The sequence below is a fragment of the Penicillium chermesinum genome (assembly GCF_028974085.1).
Source record: "Penicillium chermesinum strain IBT 19713 chromosome Unknown utg000003l:1.0-5111272.0:1.0-5115320.0, whole genome shotgun sequence".
In the NCBI taxonomy this organism is placed as follows: domain Eukaryota; kingdom Fungi; phylum Ascomycota; class Eurotiomycetes; order Eurotiales; family Aspergillaceae; genus Penicillium; species Penicillium chermesinum.
The window spans coordinates 1,518,372-1,537,917 of record NW_026695313.1 but is presented as its reverse complement, the minus strand read 5'-3'; the positions used below and the strand labels follow the sequence as shown (position 1 = coordinate 1,537,917).

At 53.6% G+C, this 19,546-nt stretch overlaps 8 protein-coding genes across 8 annotated transcripts; 5 read left to right on the top strand and 3 right to left on the bottom strand.

Annotated features, from left to right (window-relative positions):
* Positions 1-307: 307 nt before the first annotated feature.
* Positions 308-1,254, bottom strand: N7468_003472 (SRR1 family protein; the record flags this gene model as incomplete). The annotated part of the gene is made up of 2 exons (XM_058472769.1): positions 308-660; positions 741-1,254. The coding sequence occupies 2 exons, from the start codon at positions 1,252-1,254 to the stop codon at positions 308-310; spliced, it is 867 nt and encodes a 288-aa protein (XP_058331772.1).
* Positions 1,255-2,472: 1,218 nt separating this feature from the next.
* N7468_003471 (copper acquisition factor BIM1-like domain-containing protein) lies at positions 2,473-3,341 on the top strand (the record flags this gene model as incomplete). The annotated part of the gene is made up of 4 exons (XM_058472768.1): positions 2,473-2,683; positions 2,751-2,944; positions 2,973-3,065; positions 3,135-3,341. The coding sequence occupies 4 exons, from the start codon at positions 2,473-2,475 to the stop codon at positions 3,339-3,341; spliced, it is 705 nt and encodes a 234-aa protein (XP_058331771.1).
* Positions 3,342-3,977: 636 nt separating this feature from the next.
* Positions 3,978-4,493, top strand: N7468_003470 (PaaI family thioesterase; the record flags this gene model as incomplete). Its single annotated transcript, XM_058472767.1, has 1 exon — positions 3,978-4,493. The coding sequence occupies one exon, from the start codon at positions 3,978-3,980 to the stop codon at positions 4,491-4,493; it is 516 nt and encodes a 171-aa protein (XP_058331770.1).
* Positions 4,494-4,801: 308 nt separating this feature from the next.
* Positions 4,802-6,474, bottom strand: N7468_003469 (alpha/beta hydrolase; the record flags this gene model as incomplete). The annotated part of the gene is made up of 2 exons (XM_058472766.1): positions 4,802-6,069; positions 6,441-6,474. The coding sequence occupies 2 exons, from the start codon at positions 6,472-6,474 to the stop codon at positions 4,802-4,804; spliced, it is 1,302 nt and encodes a 433-aa protein (XP_058331769.1).
* Positions 6,475-7,179: 705 nt separating this feature from the next.
* N7468_003468 (uncharacterized protein) lies at positions 7,180-7,665 on the top strand (the record flags this gene model as incomplete). Its single annotated transcript, XM_058472765.1, has 1 exon — positions 7,180-7,665. The coding sequence occupies one exon, from the start codon at positions 7,180-7,182 to the stop codon at positions 7,663-7,665; it is 486 nt and encodes a 161-aa protein (XP_058331768.1).
* Positions 7,666-7,676: 11 nt separating this feature from the next.
* Positions 7,677-11,102, top strand: N7468_003467 (uncharacterized protein; the record flags this gene model as incomplete). The annotated part of the gene is made up of 1 exon (XM_058472764.1): positions 7,677-11,102. The coding sequence occupies one exon, from the start codon at positions 7,677-7,679 to the stop codon at positions 11,100-11,102; it is 3,426 nt and encodes a 1,141-aa protein (XP_058331767.1).
* A 1,596-nt stretch (positions 11,103-12,698) lies between these two features.
* hexA (putative Woronin body protein HexA) lies at positions 12,699-14,854 on the top strand (the record flags this gene model as incomplete). The annotated part of the gene is made up of 4 exons (XM_058472763.1): positions 12,699-12,701; positions 12,962-13,311; positions 13,842-14,361; positions 14,414-14,854. The coding sequence occupies 4 exons, from the start codon at positions 12,699-12,701 to the stop codon at positions 14,852-14,854; spliced, it is 1,314 nt and encodes a 437-aa protein (XP_058331766.1).
* Positions 14,855-17,156: 2,302 nt separating this feature from the next.
* N7468_003465 (uncharacterized protein) lies at positions 17,157-19,371 on the bottom strand (the record flags this gene model as incomplete). The annotated part of the gene is made up of 4 exons (XM_058472762.1): positions 17,157-17,842; positions 17,902-18,175; positions 18,226-18,529; positions 18,788-19,371. 4 exons carry the CDS (start codon positions 19,369-19,371, stop codon positions 17,157-17,159), a joined length of 1,848 nt encoding a protein of 615 aa, XP_058331765.1.
* Positions 19,372-19,546: the final 175 nt, after the last annotated feature.

The following is a 19,546-nucleotide window of genomic DNA, read 5'->3' as shown; positions in this document are numbered from 1 at the left end:
TGAAGAGTATAACTGGAAGTGTCAGAGTCACTCAGTCGGTTGAGTCAACCCGAACTGGGTTTGTGACTACTCTATCAGCAGCAAGAATCTTACTGCAGAGTATTCAGGCCTGTGTTCATCGAGAAGTGCCATCAGTTGTCAATTTTACTCGTATTAAAGACTGAATACTTTGTACAGTCAGTTTTGACTAACTCCTTGCTAGTATAGACAAGATATATAGATCATATCAAACCCCCTTGAGCGCCAACCACAATGCAACTATGCTACTCGGGCACCTTTCAACAGAAGATCTCGAACGAAAAGACAATCAAGAACTTGGATCCTCATCTTCCCGCCGATAATATAGCCTGGTTTTCCAAAAGGCGTGCTCGTTCACCTCGAACGGCACAAGGGACCGTGACCCTACTCTCCCCACAAATGACTGAATGATGTCTGACTCGGTATTTTCCAGTGGCCCGCCAAAAAGGCATTGCGGATTAGAAGGAAGAACGAGGTCCAAATGTTGCCTCTCCGCCCCTGGGCAGAACAGCAGAGTGTTACGAGTGATCAACCCAAACGCCGCTGGGTGCTCGACAATAGTCATCCCTAGCGACTCCAGAAGGTCTCGGTCCAGCTTATTGAAGACTGGGTCCTGCGCATAGACCGATAATGATCCTGACCCTATATTCATCCAGTTCAGCTCTCATCCATCCTCTTCTTTCTGCTTGATGCTCGCGTAGCTCGGACCAGGGTCAACGTACCGGAAAGCTGGTTCTTGAGGCACTCCAGCGCAGCGAGCTGATACATCGAGACACTGCGTCGATCAACCCATCCCCCTCGCAAGAAGCCACTCGGGCTTCCGAGACCAATGCACACAATGTTCTCGACTGCAAGCCCAGGACTTTCCGGGTCGAGCTGATCGAAACCTTCATTGCCCTGAGGCACAACCCGGGTACCCAAGATATATGTGTTGAGATCCGCCTTCAGTGCTTTCCAAGTAACTGAAGTGATCCATTGCTCTCGATGCGCTCTATACTGGGACTCCAGTTCAGCCAGAGTAAGACGAGCAGGTGCCTCGGCGGGACCGAGAGTGGGTTCAGATTCTTGCGCATTGTGATCTGTTTGCTGAGCACCATCCTGTTTCTTCACATGGGCCGTTGACCGGAACACTCGCCGAGCATTGCTGCTGTTTGTGACATGTGTCCAGCCGTCGTTGTCGGTCACCTGCTGACGTTTCTGATGTGTGGGGCGTTTGTTACGCGATGAGTGCGGCATTGCGTCGTGAGTGCCGAGGTATAGACTAATGTTTGTGGCTTCTAGGTGACATACTAATTATAGAGCTGTCCAATACCTGCTTAGTCGTTTGTGTTACTTTGTGCGGCGATCGACCTCATGAGATTTCCTGGTTTCCTGTTCGAGTTAGTTTTGCCGCCTCCGGGCACATCTCTGTGAATTGCAGGGTCCCTCGGAGGCAGACTCTGGAAAGTTTTTTTTTTCTGGGTAGGCATGCAAAATCTTGGAAAATGGCCTCTTGTGTCTAACTGGGTTAACTTGAGTGGACTGAGGTTTAGGGATGGTCGCTTCTTGGAACGAATCACAATCAGCCATAATTCTACACAGTTGATGGCTATGTATCATGCACAAAGTGTTGGCTTCTCAGCATTGATCGCCAGTATCGAATCTTAAATCAAAAACAAAGGTCTGTCTTCAGCCCTTTATTCAGCCCTAAAGGGCTGAAGATTACACTGTGAGCATTCACCCAGGCGTATCCATCAGTCCCCCCGGGCTGTCTTTCGTTATACCGTCTGTCATGATTTGTGGGCGCACTTTCTGGACTTCCACTCCCCCATTGGCTGTAGGGCCAAATCCAATAAACTAGGAAACATTTACTTGGGACTTGGGCTTCTTCCGAGGGCGTCTCTAGGCAAAATTAAGCTTCTAGGCCAGATAACGTGCACGGGATAGATGTACAGAGTTGCATATAAGCACTCGAGGGCACACTTCTCTAAGCGCCCAGTGAAACCGGGCCAAACCCCTCAAAAGCTCTGCTAGCGTGAGTGCTCGGCGCTTGGAGCAAAAGTGGCGCAGCCAATCAGCGACCGGGATCCCCCTTGAAAGTGATGGCGCCTGCAGAAGGGCTGTGATGATCCCCAGTATCTCGGCTCCACTCGCCCAATCCCAACCACTCAAATTGTCGTTCAGCATGCAGTCGCTGTCACATCCCAATCCTGCATTGTCACTCGCCGCTCGAAATGACTGCGCCAGAACCCCTCAAAAAGAGGCCGATCGGCCCTCAAATCCCTTTCCGGGAGCTTTTATCTAGTGGCTCATCTTCTCTTGCGCTCTGCCAGTGTTGAAAACATCGAGAGAGCTGTAAACTGCGAAACAATATTCGGGACGTTTTCAATAGCCTCATTCTTGCTCTGAGGCCTCGGACTTCTTCGTCTCTCGAGTGTTTCAAGCCCTCCAACTGCTACGTTGATAGATCACGCCATGCCTTCACAACAGTCAACGTTTCGATGGGCCACTCTGCTGGCCCTCATCTGCGCCAGCCTTGTAAATGCGCATTCAGTCATCACATACCCTGGATATCGAGGAAACAACCTTCACACCAACGGCACGATCGCCGGCACAAACGGCCTGGGCGCCGCATACGAAAATGGCTCAATGGCGTACCCATACGGCATGCAATGGATCTGCCCTTGTAAGAATGACTCTTCAGCTTCAGGATTCCTGTGAAAATGTAATCACTGACCGATGCCCTATTTTAGGCGGTGGTATGTCGACATCAAGAAACCGCACCAAGTGGCCCGTCCGTGGTGGCGCCCTTGCCTTCCAGCCGGGCTGGTTCCCAGGCCATTTGACCGCGTTGATCTATGTCAACTTCGGCCTCGGCGAAATCCCTGAGAACATGAGCCATCCCGCCCTTCCACCCTTCCAGATCACCGGACCTACCGAACAACCCGTACCCGGGCACCGTCTGCCTGCCCCAGGTTCCATTGCCGGCTGGCATCAACGTGTCGGTGGGCGACAAGGCTACCATCCAGCTGGTTGAGGTTGCGAAGCACGGTGCTGGACTGTATGATGTATGTGTTCTCGAGAACATGATCTCGTTGAGCTTGATTACTTATGACTTATGCTAACCGTGTCTGTAGTGCGTTGATATCGAGTTCGCCGACGTCCATGATCCAGACATCGTCCCTGTCACCCGCGACAATTGCTTCAACTCAACCTGGATGTCATTTCAGTATATGTACACAACTGCTGGGATAAACAGTGCCGGCACCATCAGTCCCCCACATTACACAGTCTTCGGCTTAGTACCGCTGGTGATAGCGGCTGTGTTTGGCAGTTTCCTGTAGATAAGATCTGGTTTTGATTTCTGTTTGTTGCATTTGCGTGCGTCTTGTTCGAACACATACCCCTCCTTGCCGAATAATCTCTGCAATGTTCAAAATTATTGAGATGATTATGTTCTCAACGGTTTGACGTTTTCTGGTGTTAGTTATGCCCGAGTTTATTCTATATAACCTCGACAATTGAATATTGACAATTGGCAATATTAATCATGATTTGATACAAGTTTCCAGACGCAAGAGTTCCATCCTTAGCTGACCTTCCCTTTTCCCCCAGCTGATCGACGCCTAGAGGCTGGTCATATTCAGACACCATCTGATTGAAGCCTACCAGCGCCAGGTTTCCGCACAACAGCCAATTGTACGTCCGTCCTAAGAGGAATTTGTCATGCAGCACCTCCACCGAGACCTGGGAATTTCTCGGGTTAAGCAGCTCCGCCGAACCGCAGCCTTTTACCGAGATTTACCGCCCGAAAGGAACCTTCGCTCCACTGATCCACGCTCCCGCTATATCTATCACACTTCTGGGGGCGGGGGGGGGCTATTTGCAGATAAACACTGCCCCGGCCCTTCAGGTTCTCTACCTGCATCTTTTCGGCAAACAGACCACCCCTCAAGAGTTCAATCCGCACAGTTCACAGAATGGGCGACGTCGCAGTGGAGGTCGACATCGACCACAAATCAGACCTGTTGAGCTCTCAGATCTTGCACTTCATTCACAACCACCCATCAGCCGTCTCGCTCCGCGAGGATCCCGCAGTAAGTGAGGTAGAGCTGCGCCTGGACATCCCTGATGAAGAGCGCCACCAGAACCTGATGACCGGCGCCCTCGCCGGCCCAAAAAAGCTTATCATGTCGCCGTTCCTGTTCCGAAACGCGGAGGAGCGCAGCATGGTCATGTTCTTTTATGTTGGCAGCGGGGTCTGCGGCCATCCCGGAATCGTACATGGAGGGGTTTTGGCGACGATTGTAGACGAGGGATTGGCGCGGTGCTGTTTTCCTCATTTGCCGAATAAGGTCGGTGTTACGGCGAATTTGAATATCGATTACAGAGCGCCAGCTATGGCGAACAGTTATATCGCCTTCAGGGCTGCAACGACCAGGGTCGAGGGGAGGAAGGCGTGGGTTGAGGGGGAGGCTAGAGACGCTCCCGGTTGACGGGAAAGAGTCTGTTTTGCTGGTTGAGGCGAGGGCACTCTTTCTTGAGCCGAGGCAAGCTGCGGTAAGTCTTCTGCTGCCTTTCTTATATTTGGTAAATAGGGGGAATGAGGTGATTGCTAATATTTCCTAGGATTTTGTGACGCCTTATAAAGTTGGTTAATTGGGGGCTCTATGACGGGGACCTGGGGTTTGATAGATATCAGCATTGGTTCTGTTTAACGGAAGACGGCATTCATTATGTTCATGAGAATAGAACATTGTTCAAGTTTCTTTGGTCTTTACAGTTGACAATCTTGCCCCAGAATCTACGCGTTCAAGCTATTGGCCAGCTCAGCAATCGTCTGCGCAACTACATCCGGAGCCTCTTGGGGAATCCAATGCCCAACTCCATCCAGTAGTTGAAGCTTCCGGAAATCAGAGCACACGACCCCGTCAGTCATCTTCTGTAGCGCACCAGGCTCCTGGTAGGTGCCCCAGTCCGCTTTACCTCCTAGAAACGCACATGGCGGCTCGATCTTCTTGCCCGCAAAGAGATCATAATCTTTCGTATACCGCCCACCCGCAGCCGTGCGTACACGATACCAATTGAGTCCCCCTTGGAAACCCGTTCGGAAGTATTCATTTGCGTAGACCGCGAGTTCCTCGTCTGGCAGCCACGAATGGGAGCTCGTCCCTTTCGACGGCTCATCGGCCATGTGTCTCGCTACCGCTTGGGGCATTGTATCCTCCAGCGGCATGATATAGTAATATGGCATTTGCACAATCTCGTCAGCCGTCCACCCCTTCAGCACTCGCGGCTGATTCCCCGGCCACGATCCACTTTTGAGGTGGAAATACCCCCGCAAGAACTGATGCAGATCTGCAAGCGAGGGCGGACACATATCTTTCGCAGCAGGCGGCGTAGAGTAATACCACTTGTAGTGCTTGCGCCCACGCTCCGCCAGCGCCTGATGGATCCCCGACGCAGCCGCCGAGCCCTCGGCCCCGCCGCCACCACCCCGAGCCGCCGCCGCCTGCTCTTCCGGACTCTCCCCGCTGGCCGTATTGAAGGGCAGCGTCGGGCTCCCGTTGAACGGATGGCTCATCAGCACCACGCTACGAAAGAAATCCGGCCGCGCGAGCGCGCAGGTCGAGGCTGTTATGGCGCCCGCGTCGTGCCCGGCTACACAGGCGACAGACCGGTAGCCGAGCGCATGGACGAGCACCACGATATCGCGCGCGAGAGTGGTTAGCGAGAAGCTGGAGAGGTCAACTTCATCGTAGCCGCGGGTATCCCAGCCTGTTGTACGGCCGAAGCCTCGCTGGTCGGGGGCGACAGCGTAGAAGCCTGCCGCGGCTAATTGGGGCAGAACGCGCCGCCAGGAGTATGCGAGTTCTGGAAAGCCGTGCAGGAGTACGACCAAGGGCGATCGCGTGCAGGTGTTCCTCCGGCTTCCAGAATGTGGAAGGTGAGATCGGGGGTTGAGACGAGGCGGCTGGACACGCCCTCTGGGAGGGGGAGCGAAGTATCCAGGGTCATGTTTCTGGAGCTTTGCAAGGTGTTTCACTTTTACAGGCTTCCGGTTGATTCGATCTAGGAAATATTGAACTTCTTCTATACTATCTCGTTTTGATGTCTGTCACCATTGTTAGTCCGATGTTCAGTACCTCGGTCTGATGGTTTCCCAATATGCTGTACTGGATGCGTGACTCATGTATACGTAACGTCGCCCGGTGTAGCGCGGAGAACTGGGTTACGGGAGGCATTGGGCTATGCAGGCGAGAGAGAAGTATGTATGTTACTGCACTTACATTATGACGGCAGGGCTTTTTTAAGGGGCTCGTAGGATCGCAGGATAGGGCCCATAGATTTCACTAGCCTGTTTCTCCTCATGAGGCGCCGCCGATTAATAAAGCGCTGATTCGGGGGAAGTATTAGCCTGTTTGGTAAGGTTCAAGACGAACGTGCCTGGCCCCGTTTCGTGCCTTGGAAGTCCATGACGCAAGTCCTTCTCGACCAGAATCAACTTTCTTCAAGCGCCTGCTTTTTGGGGCGTTTTTATTTTGGGCTCACAAGCCACGGCCCCTGTTCCGTCATCCCTATCCCCACCAAGATTCTGTTCTTTCACGATCGCCCCGATCGCTTCGATCGCTTCGATCACTGCCCTCATTGTCCGTCCTTCGCCCCGTTCCCTTTTCTCCGCGTCGCATCGCTTTTGAGGCTTCAGAATTCTCTCTGATCTTTGATTTTTCTCGTTCCACTCTCTGTCACTTCCGAGACTTCCGTTTTTCGGATCAACCCCGGCGCTGCTCTACGCAGTGACCGGTCGGCTGTCCGCGTCCTTCTTTTTGTGAGCTTGGAGAGCTTCCAGCAGCCAAGATGTTCGGCAGGAAGAGAAGCGCTTCGCAGCACAAGGTGTGTATCCGCTGCCCCCCCCTTTTAATTTCAACCCATCTCGATGGAATTGGCCCTCTATCTCCCCTCGAGATCGCTATGAGATGCATATATATGCTAATATCCTGTCTTTGCTCCTTCTAGCAACCGCTATCCTCACCGGCGTCGCAATCAGCGCAGTCCGCCGCCAGCCATGCCTTCCTCAAGTCACAGACCTCAACCACCAGTCTGTCAGCGGCGGCCGCCGCCGCAGCCTTGCGGAGTCGGTCACCAACGCCTACTAATGTGGAAAATGTCCAGACCAAGCGCATGCTCCAGCGGACGCAGTCGACGCAATCGACGCAGAACTTGGTTGCTCCTCGGCGCTCGGCTAGCGGTCGATCTGCCAGTGCGAGCGCCCCTCTTCGTCGCAAGGGAAGCTCGGGGTCGATGAGCTCACGGACTTTCCGTGAACCCTCGCCCAATCGCCCCTCTACGAGTTCTGGTCCTATAATGCATGCCCCGACTAATGTGCCTCCTTTACCAAGTTTGCCGTCGCAGTACTCTCGCTCTCCCCCACCTCGCCGGGCGGCGAGCCTTGATCCGCAATCGCGAGCATCACCGACGTCCCCGCCACGTTCTCCTATACGAGGTGCACATTCAGATCCAAGGGCGACGGGCTCGCCGGGCCAGCTGGCCTCTCATCACCGACTCGGCAGTTTAACTACCGTGCCGGAGCACGAGCGCCCGACCAGTCGAAACTCTGTCAATTTCTCATACCCAAGGGCGCCCGAGCAACATCACCAAGCTCGTTAGATGGGTGGTCAATGAATCCCAAAGCGGTTGCGCTTCGAGAGGCTGCTATAACAAAGCCCACTGGCACTCAGCAGAGCATCCCCGAAAGATCGAACAGTACGCGGCCGCGGTCGCATGCAGCTAATGCGGGAGGAAGTGCTACATCAAATGTCGCCGGGGCCGCAGCAGATACAGCTCTGGCTGCTGCATGGCAGGCAACCAGCCCGCAGAAGAGCAGTCCTCGCCCAGGCCCCTCTGCTGCAAGGGCTGAGCGGGTGGTCTCCGAGTCACCTTCCACAACTCCACGAAAGGAACCTTCTTCTAGTCGTCCGCCGCCCGCGCCTTCAGCGCATGCCAATGCCCGGGAAACCGCCGATCTCGAGCAACGGTCTCAAGCCGAGCCATTGCCCCGGTCTGAAAGCATCTCCCCCGCTCAAGCTGCTACCGCTAGACTCTCCAACGTATCCCCAACCATTGATCATGTGGAATCATTGCCGACCCCTCAGCCGTCGCCTTTGGCAGGCAAAGAACAAAGGCAAACAGATGTGCCCGAACGTGACTCGAGCAGTCCCGTCCGATCTGCTCGATTTTCCAAATGGCTTTCCGTTGCGGGATCTGATGACCAGATCCATGAACCCCCGGGCAGATCAGTTTCTCCAGCGAAGTCAGCATTGAAAACCGCTCGTGGCAGCTCTCTCTCGCCGGAACGGAAGTCTGCAATCATCACCTCCCATGTACAAGCGCCAAGTGAAATTTCTGATGGCACATCCGTGGCTTCGGATGAAGGCTCCCGCCTTGGCACCAAGAAGAAGCAAGTCCGAGTGAGCTTTGACGAGGAGGCTGAAGTCGTTGGTGTGGCTGCCAGCCCTCCCACATCTCCCGAGGACTACGTTCCTGGCTCTCCGCCTTCAGGAAAGGCCAAGTCTCGTATGAGCTGGCTTGGGGTCGGTAAGAAGAACAAGGCTTCCGAGCTTGTCACTGGAGACGACGATTTCGATGAAGTCCTAAAGCCGCGTGCAGTGCTTCCCTCTTTTGGCAGCGTCCGAGGAAATAGGGACAGTGGGCCACCACGCATGTCTGATTTCAGTGACAACGAGTCAAGCAGCTCATCGGACGAGGAGGTCAGCGCACGGGTTCTTTCTTTCTCCGGTGATCACGCCCTTGGCAACATTCTTCCCAAGGTTGCAGAAAGCTCGCAAGAAGCTTTGGTAGCCGATGATGTCAAGCCTGTAGAACAGCTACCCGCCGAAGAGACGCCGGTCCCTGCTCCAGAACCATCCACTGGTACTCACGCAGAAGCCCCAGCTGCTGCTCAAGCCAACAATCTAGCTGCGCCTTCCATCGCTGTTGAGCCTGCGACGCCACCCCTCGAAACTGGCAAGACTTTCGACAGCGGAAAGAAGTCTCCTGATCTCCAGCCTCCGAACCGCTCGAGTATGGATCAGTACCAGGTTCCGGGTGGCTTCCCACCTTCCAACTCGGACCGCAGTCTCAAGTCAACGGCCAAGCCTGCAACACCACCACCTGCCGGCCGTGTGAGCTTTGAAGATATGGATACGGAAGCAGAATCCGAGAGCATTTACACCGATGCACCAGAGGATGTCGATGGTGACGGATTTGGATCCATCAACGCAATTGTTGATGCCAGATCAACACCGAGATCAGCAACCCCATTGGGAAATGAGCATAAGCCCCGTGACCGCGATGTTACTCCCAGGCCAGCTGAGAAAGCTGCACCTGATCAGCCACGAGACGCTTCTGCTGGGGACTTTGTCGAGCAATCCGGAGACGAAGGCCGCGCAGCTACCCCTACTCAGGAGTCTGTTCGTCGCCAATTAGATGCGCCATTTGATTTCACTCCTGAACCTGCTGAACCTTCACAACAACCTTCTCAACCTGCATTCCCAGCCCAACCAAAGGCTCGGGTGCAAAATGGCAGCGTTCAGCCTAAGCAGCGAATGTCTGTCGCCGCGGACTCTTATACAAACGCCAGCCAGCAAGATGATCCTCGACCCAGAGACCCATCCTCGCTGGTTGCTGGTCAAGGCAAAGCCCGACCTGTATCTCTTGGCCCCGCTGCCCTTGCTGCTGCTGCACAGAGGTCCGCAGTCGAGCCTTTCCCCAGTTCGCTCCGCCGAAAGACGTCCAATGGCAGTGACTCGTCCAGTAGTTTCCAACGTGCGGGGCGCTCTTCACGGAATGGGGGAGCCCATAGCATGCGCCGCACCATGCGTTCGTCTGCTTCCCAGGGTCCTGTACAGTCATTCCCGGATAGAACGGAGTCACCAGCCGATTATCGTCCGATGTCTGCTGGGTCCACAACAGGTAGCACACTGCGCAAGACCCTCCGAGGGCCAGGTGCTCCAGGTGCTTCAGGCGCCCAACCTGACCGATATTCTTTCTTCTCCACAAACAAGAAAGCCGCGCGCACCCGATCCGGAAAGTTTCCGGGCAAGGCAGCTTCCAAGTCAGCCGGCGATTTGAGATTTATCGATTCGGACGGAGAAGAGGATGTGGCTCATCCCTTCAGCAGCCGCTTTGCCGATTCTAGCGATGAAGACGTTGCGGGTGGTAATGAGAAGCTGCGGCCTGTTCGCGGTATCCCACGCCGCCGTGGTGCTTACGATGGAGACTCGACCGATCTAGAGGACAGCTCTGAGGAAGAACGTCGTCAGCAGACAACGAAACGAGCTTCAGTCGCCGCTGCAGCTACGCTCCGAGCACAGCCCGCCCAGGCTCCTCCTGTTCAAGCTAAGTCTACTCCCAACATGTCTGGTATGGCAGCCGTGGCTCGGCAACGCGGCATGACGCAAAGGGAACTCGAGGAGTTTGTCATGCAGCCTCCCGGGGGTCGTAAGCAAGGCTTTCTCAGCCGCATTGGCCTTAAGAAGGCTAAGACCCCCGGCAACCCAATCCGAAAAGCAGAGCGCGAGAGTACGCCTTACGAACGGGAGCCACCGCGCGATGAGGCCAACCCTTACTCTAGTGTTGTAACCTCGGTCAGTGCGGGAGGCTCTGAGCCTCCGTTGTCGCGGCCAAAGCAGGTTAGAAGGCTTTCCAAGCGACACATTGCCAACAGTGACACCTCGTCTTGGCCGATCCGTCAAGCCGCTGAGGCCGAGACGCCCCAGCCGAATGTCGAGAACAGCCAGGAAGCACCTCCATTGCCGCAGGCACAAGCGAAGACCCAACCGCTCGGAGCTCCTGCCGAGAGTGCGGAGCGCAACGGCAGCGTCACGATCAATGGAGGGGGGGATGCTGCCAAAGATCCTGAGTCACCTCAAGCCGCCCGACCTAGGCCACATCTGAATCGAAACACGTCGCTTCACACCGACGCGGCTTCTATCTTCTCGGGGAACATGGACGAGCCTGGCATGGCCAGGAACGTGGTCATTGCCGGGTCTGGGCGTAAAAAGCGATTTCCGGGTCTCCGAAAGGCGTTTGGCATGCGCGCATGAGTATCTTGAGCCTCATGCTTGACATCCTTGTTCGACACGATGCACCAAGACGAATCTTCCACTATACATGTTTAATGCTTCGTTTCAGCATTCCATTCTTGTTCATCGCCTTTCCTTTCTTTTCCTTTCCTTCCGCGTCTGAGCAAAGCTATCTATTACCTCGCGAAGTTGGATTTTCTTGAGGTCGATCTAATATCTAATGAGTGACATATCTCCTCTTGTTTATGCATGACTTGTCACCAAGTCTGTTTACATTCATTATTGATGTTGAGGGCGGTAACCCTGGATTTGAGGACGATTGGTTCTTCCTGGACGTTGTCAGCGGCGTCTTCCTTCGTTTCTGGGAGGCTGGTGAAGTTTCCCACGCTGTACATATACTTTGATACCCTCTTTTCTTCTCAAAACCGCACCATCGTGTCCTTCGTTACAGGCTCTGGTTGTTGCCATCTCTTTCTTCCCCCCCTTGTATTCCACGTGTTTGATAGATCACTTCTTTGAAATCCAGAGAAAACTTCATCAATGTGATTACAACCTACCGAGTCTAAGTCCTATTCGCCATTCCATGCTAAATTGTTTCAGCCCTCCACCAATCGCTCCTTTGGGCAGGGGTGCTGCAGGACTGATCACCGTCTGGCATCGCGCCCCGACCAGTACTGACGAAGTGGAGCAAACACCAGCCTGTGTGACGCCCCCCACAGCCTCGGTTCTGAGTATTTTTTTTACCCTGTTAAACCCTGCGATCTGCGTTTGCCGGTCCTTTGGCGGAGCAACAGGGGGGGGTTGGGCTCCAGACTACGCAGACCCGCAGTAAACAAGAGGCGGAGCTTTACCGCGGCTTGGGGATATCCGGTGGCGCCCTGGGCGAGCTGAGTCCCCCGTTACCGTAATGCAGTTGTACGGGCACGCGCCAAGCGAAACAACGCGGTCTAGACACCTGCAGGATGTGCTGGAGGGTTTCCCAGCCTCCATTGGGCTGGGGTTGGGTGAGGCGGAACAGGGATCTGGGTACGTTGGACAAGTGGGTAGGTTTTTGCGCGAACTCCACTGTGGTTGGGAGATGCATTAATTCATTACGTGGGTACCTCTGGGCCTCGAGGAGATCCAATGGCGATGACCCGATGAAACGTTATCCTGGTGTTGATGTACATCAACACATTGTCTGCCTTACTCGTCACTGAGTGATATGAGCTCCTTGGAGGCTGTTGCCAGAGCAAAAACGCGATCGCGTCCCACGGTTCGACGATCTCCGATTCGACCCGCAAGTTGCTATGGCGACGGTGAGCGGTGAGGGGGCAGGACTAGCCCAGCCTCCATGTGATGAGTACAAAGTACACGCTGTACAGCCTCGTAGGTACCAGTATTGATACCATTACATATTCATGTTTTCCTGCCAATTATGGGGGTATAGGTCCATGTGGCCAGTTCCACATTCCAGACGTCAATTCCAGGGAAAGAAAGGACCGGAATTGCCATGCGTTTTTTTAAAGGAAATCAGAAATGGGCCATCAGTCATCTCCCCTTCCATCACCCAGAAACCGCAGAAAAGAACCTCGGGACGAGGATCCACCCCGATTGGGACAAGCGGCGTAAACAAACATGGTAACATGGGGACCGACTGCGCATCATAAATAAACCGTCAGCGCTGACCTTCCACCTCCTCTCCTCCTTCCCTCTTCCCAATTCCCCAGCATTCCTACCCCTCCATTCTTCCAATCTTAACAGATCTGATCTCGCCGATCAGCTCTTTCTTCTTTCAACCTCTCTTCGAGAAAGACTTTCCCCCCGTCAAGTCTTTTCTTGTCTCGTCTTTCGAGTTGTTTTTAACAGTTCGAAAGGCATTCGAGAAGAGACGCTAAAAGTCCGCCAATCTGGACTTTGACGCCCGCGTCCCCATCCCCTTCAGTGTCTTCCCGTCGTCGTACCGGAGTGACGCTGTCTCTGAAACTGCTCAGACGCGAGTAGAGGGAGAAGTTCAACTCGATCGCACTTCGCACGTCGAACGGGAAGATACTCAAGCCCCTCTCCCAGACCCCCGTGTCTTTGGAAAAGAAGAAGTCGATATCCGCATTCAGGATCGCCAATACTCTGGTCCCGCTGCCGCTGCTCCCCCTGCGCCAGTCTACGCTCAGCAAACCTACAATCAGCAGGCCTACAATCAGCCAGCTTACCCTCAGCCTTACACCGCCGAGGTTGACTTGACCCGCGAACGGTATGTTTTCAGATTCAATTCCTTGTTTTCTGTTTTTGGGGTTCCCCCCCTCCTCCAACGAACTTCCCCGGATGACGGTTCTTTCGGAATTGGCACCCTGGGAAAGGGAGTGAATTACGGGGGGAATTGGGTTCTTCATAAGCTCTTGTCTTTGGGCGGCTCCATCCTATCTGGAGCGCAGCTGTTGTGCCTCGGGATCTGCCTCTTTTTCTTGGCCAGGCATGAATGCTGAGATCGCCAACCTCCTCCCCCGCCGCATCCCCAAAGAAACCCAGCACACGCGTCAATTCACCTGCAATCACAAGCCATGTGGAGCCACTATTTGTTGTCGGTTGTCCTATCTGGGACTAGAGTGGTTACGGATTTAGCCCCGGACTGAATTACGTGTCACGAAATATTACCGATCCACTTTTTTGGGGCCCCAATGAGCGGTGACCAGCTCGTGTTTATTGTTTATATGTTTACACCTCTTGCCTTTTGTGGATCATCCCCCCCGAAGCTGACTTTTTTCTCTTCCTTCCTTCCTATAGGTACAACTACCAGCCCCAGTCCGCTGCTCGCTACCAGCAACAACCCCAAGTTTACGACCAGCCTGTTGTTGAGACCCAGCTCGACATCACTGAGAGAGATTACCGTCGCCGGACCTCTCCCACTTACGACGTCAACGTCTCCTACGACCGTCGTTACCAGCAGCCCGTAGACCGTTCCCAGCCGCCGGCTCCTGTCGCCGACTTCTCGTACGACCGCGCTTACCCTTCGCAGCCCTCCGCCCCTTACAAAGGCGAAGCTTATACCCGTTCCCAAGTCGACGTCTCCCGTACTTCGTGTGCCGCCCCCGCCGAACCCAAGGCTCCTTCAGCTTCTTCCAAGACTACTACAGTTCGTGACACCGCCCCAACTCGCAAGATGGGTTACTACGACGACGAGGGTCAGTACCACTCCTTCCGCCGTGGCGTTCAACGTGCGGCCGATCACCTGCTGCACCCTTTCCATGACCGCCACGAGGAAGTAGTTATTGACAAGCAACGCTCTTCAGCTCCCGCTCCTGTGGTGGAGAATATCCGCATCATCGAGCCCCGCAACCGCGGCACCCCCCGGCGAGACCGTCGCCATTCCCTGCCACTTCATCCGCATCGGCGACATCCTGATCCTTCAGGGCCGCCCCTGCCAGGTGATCCGCATCTCGGTCTCCTCCCAGACCGGCCAGCACCGCTACCTCGGTGTTGACCTGTTCACTCGCCAACTCCAGGAGGAGTCTAGCTTCGTCTCTAACCCCTCCCCCTCCGTTGTTGTCCAGACCATGCTGGGTCCTGTCTACAAGACCTACCGCATTCTCGACGTCAACGTCGACTCTACCATCACCGCCATGACCGAGACCGGTGATGTCAAGCAGGGTCTCCCCGTCATCAGCCAGAACTCTCTGTTCACCCGCATCAGCGAGTCGTTCGCTGATGGCCGGGGCTCCGTCCGTGCTCTCGTCATCAACGACGGTGGCCGTGAGCTCGTTGTCGACTACAAGGTCATTCACGGTTCCCGCCTGTAAATGTTATCCTCCCGGCTTTAAGTTAATCTCGAGGGAGTTCCATGTGGGTCCTAGTCTAGTCTCTGCTCCCTTTGCGTCGTGGCTGGACTTGAACTTCGGGAGTCTTATGATGAATCTTGTTTTTTACTGTTTCTTTTTCTTTGTGTGAATTAATTCTCTCCTTTGTCTGACGATCTACTTCCATGACAGTTAACTCATATTATTGCCTTGGTGAAAATGAGACTCGATTATCCTTTGTATCCTTCAGGGGCTGGTCTTGGTAACCTTCAGCGATCACAATGCTACATAAATCACCCTGTTCAAACTCAATTGTGTTCCTTGTAAACAAAAACAGCTTGTAACGCCACCAATTTCTTGACAGCAGGACTGGATCATCGTAGATGTGGAGGTGGTCTAACCCCCATTTTCCCCGTTGTTGGGTATACATCTTACCCACTGGGCACCGGTACATGTGTACTAGTAGGCGCTTGGGATCGCCAAGCACTAGTATCCTGCTGAAACGGATCTTTGTCAACTGTAGCACGTATCATTGTGGATCTTTTGAATCAATTGAGTACTGCTAGTATCAAGACTGGTATTAGCAGCCGATATCTTCGGATTCTCCTTTAGGTTTAAGGCGGTAGCGGAACCTGCTGCGGTCGTAACGAAGGTCAGGTTGCTGGGTATTAAGTGAGTAGCTGCAATATGTTCATTACGTTCTCTTTTTTTTCTTTTCTTTCCTTTTTTTTTTGGCAAAATACGCAAGTCGCTTCTCAATATCCCTTTTCCCTCCTTTCTTCCTCTACCTTAGGGGTCAAAATCAGGCCAATTGGTCTCTGGTTCTTCACTTCAGCTACGATTTTTGGGATTTGGTCGAGAGAGATATATAGCCCCGAGACGATGGACTGGGCAAGAGGCAAAACGGCACAACGTCAGGGCTTCAATGCCAAATGTCCAATGGGAAATTTTGGAGATCCTCGCAATAGGCACTAAATTCATGACTCTGCAGCTTACGGAGAGTGGCCCCTAGTACTAGATTTACCTTCTCGTCGATACTCAAGACTAACCAGCAGGAAGACTCCAAGCTAAAGGTATAGACTAACTGGAAGTTGAAACCCGAGAGTTCGACTTTGAATTATTTAGTATAGTATTTAGTCTATCTCATCAGCACGTACGCGTCTATGTTACAGCCGCGGGGCGGAGTCCTTTAGTATCTTGAGGAAATAGCCGAGTCGCTCCGACTCGGCGGTCCCGACATTGCAGCCATTGGCACTGCTACCAACACGCTATCAACCTATCCTAGTGTCATGCCCTGGTAGTTTTTCGCAGTGAGGTAAAAGAGACTCGGACATAGACATTCGGAGTATGAGCCATCTTAGAAATATCTCGCATCCCAGGGAACCGCTGGTGATTGATGAGCTATTTCTTTCTGGATCGCCTCGAAGGCTCAGGAACTCGAATAAATGTATGCTGTCGACTATAAGATATTGTTACTGGTACTGGTATTATCAGTGATTGCGCTTCATTCGATATGCACATTGAGATCAGTGGTGTTTTGGTGTACAGGAGACCGAGCTCGGCAGCAAGCTATATGCGAAGCTTAGATATGTTATTGCGGATATTGAACGCTCCTAGTATCCCGTAGGCGAAACTGTCTTCCGGACTTGGCTATGTATGGAAATGCTTAGGATTATCTCGAATCGTCCATTGCCAACACCCACCCGCTATTCTTCTTCCGGACAGGGAGGTCCCGGGTATAGAGATCAAGAATGGATGTCGAATAGAAATGATATTGAATACAGCAATAAAGCAATGTATGTAAACCAATATCCCAAACGCCAGTCTGGAACAAAGAGCGCCCAGGGCAAAAGCTGTCGAAAACATTCCGGAAACCTTGGAGCCATATAAGCCATATAGATCCGTGATTAATCGCGCATAGGGGAGATTCGAGAAACAAAGAATTCGTATGGCATAAAAGAAAAAAGAAAAAAGAAAAAATTAGCCATGATCGCCGTTGCTCTCCGGTACCAATAAGATGGTCATGACGCCAGTTGAGTATGACATGAGTAGGGAAGACATATAACAAAGAGCAAAGCAAGAAAGGGGAAAGAAAAGCATCACCACAACGCCGAGGGAGACGCAGAGAGGTTCTAATTTACAACAGCCACCGGCAGTAGATCTGAAACAGGGGTATCGAATGGAGAAGCACCAACAATATTGGCGAAGCAAAGGATGCATGTGCACGTAACACGGGCACGTATGATGGAGAGAACAGAGGAAGGAGAACGAGAGCTGGTAAGACTCAGCAAGACTCAGCAAAAAGCTACCGTTCACCGAACTTGCCATACTCCTGCTGCCACTTGAGCAAATGGCGGGTGAGCACATCCATCATTTCAACGCTACTCAAGTCCTTGAAGTCTTTCGCTTGAGTATCACCATTCTCCATGGACACGGAGGTGGGTGCGGATTCCCCGCCATCGCTGGCGGCCGAATTCACGGCTTGGTCGATCTGGTCAACCATGTTCTTCAGCAGCAAGCCGTGGGCCCGATCTCCATTGCTGTCCGTCGGCGTGGATGAATTTTCGCTGGCTGCAGCCATCTCAATCTGCATGCGTGAGATGAACTCTAGAATTCCAGCTACTCGTCGCTTCATCTCGTTCATGGTTGTACGCTGCGGGTGCATGTGCCGTGGTTTGCTTGGTCGAGTGGTTGAGTCTCCGTTAACGTGTGTGCCGTTCACTCCAATATATCCAACCCTGGGCGAGTCTCCGCCAATATCATGGGACTGGCCTCGGCGGGGGGACTCGGTCCCCGTGCCATTGGCATCCCGGTCTTTGGTATATTGGTTCCGGCCCACGCGCCCGCGGCGGGCTGGAGGTCGACCAGATTTGCGCGTGGAGGGCCGAGCCGGTGTTGTCTCTTGAGGAGTGGGAGTGTTAGGGCTCGCTTGCACTGGTTCGGGTTCGCTTGGTGCAGGCTTCGTCGGAGATGCCCCTTCATTTTCCGATTCTAGGATCCAGTAAATTAGCAAAAAACGTAGAAGTCTACAAGACCTTCTTAGAACTCACCTTCTCCTTTACGTCGGTTTGTTCGCTCCTTTTGACGAGCCCGAGTCGCCTCCGGGGCGTCGGGTTCGACCTCATTGTTATCCTTCGTGATAGGAGCGGAAGTCTCCTTATCTCGCTGACCTCGAGAAGCAGTCCTTTGCCTCCGAGTGCCATTGAAGGCGGGTTTTTGCTTGTGCTCGTCATCGGAGGGCGGTTGCGACGCCGGATTGCTGTGCTTCGACGTGGCTGCGGGGATGGGGAAGTGGTCCGTGGACGCTTCGAACCTTGTCTGTTCCTGGAGAGTAACTTGTCAGCGAACCTGTGCTCAGCTTACAAATTTTGAACCTGGAAAACATACGTTTCGCTTCCGCTCCGACTGCGTTTGGCTCGCTGGGGAGCCGTATCATCAGGGATACTCTTTGTGTCCTCCTTGCTTTCCTCAATTGCTCGTCGAATAAGTTCTTCTTCATCGTAAGCAGCATCCCGACTGTTCATAGTCGACCGCCGCTTGGGATTTGAGGCACCTTCACTATTCCTCAATTTGGGATCCCTGGAGCGTCGGGAGGTCTCGCGTGAGGAGGCGGGGGAGGAGGGCGCGGGTGACGGGGCCGCGGGCGGCGCAACGGGTAGGTAGGTAGAGGATCGCGAGCTTTGCGGTCGTTAGCATGACTGATTAACTGAGAAAGACTGCGAAGTCGAAGAAATCCCGGGAGTGAGGAGGTTCATTGGCCAAAGATCAGGGGAGGGGGCTTGAGTTGGTCGCGTCGCCTCGACTGCTTGTCGCCCGGTGTTGCCACAGGACTGAGCGAAGATTTCCGACCATCGAGTAGTGAGATGTACACGACTATTCTGGCACGAGACGAGGGCAAAACGGGACAGAAAAAAAAAAAAAGTTTCCGGAACGTACCCATTGATCTCATCTCGGATCTTGTGCAAATCCTTTCGGCACTCTTCGCAGAAATATTCATCGGGGCTGTTCTCTTCATCCATGATGCCCACACAACCGCCATGCTGCCACACTTTGCATAGATCGCACTGAATGAACATACTGCCGATGTCATCGGGGATCATATCAGAAGAATCTGTGGGTGGGTGCCCAGACTCAGGCTTGATAAGGGTGCGACCGAGAGCTTCGCGACGAGAAGCGGGCAGACCTGGATAGTCCTGCTGCCCGCAGAGACACCTTGTCACTTCCTCCTCGTCATCTTCGTCGATACCGTCTTCATCCTCCTCGCGAGGGAGCTCTTCATCATCGCCACGGTTGCGCTGACGCTGGCGCGTTTGTGGGAGTTCGGCCCTCGAGCCATTCTCGGTGTCTTCGATGGATTGCGAGCGATGAGCGGAGGATCCTTGAGGAGAAGGATTTTTATGGTTCGACCGAGTGCTTCTCTCTCGATTTGACGAGTTGGAGGAGTTGGAGGAGTTTGTGTGTTGGAGGAGGGCTGGGGAGGGTTGGGTGGTGCGAGCTCTGGAGGAGCGACGAGGGGACATGATGGCGGTGCGTCTCGGAAGAGGGGAAATTCGAACTAAATATAATTCTCGTTTATAATCACCAAGATTGAAGGTAATTTTATGAAAGAGAAGGGTGGGTGCTTAGCCCCGAGGCAAGCAACAGCCTGGTGGAAGGCTGCGAAGGAGCTCTTGCGCGCGATTGCCAGCTCCTGGC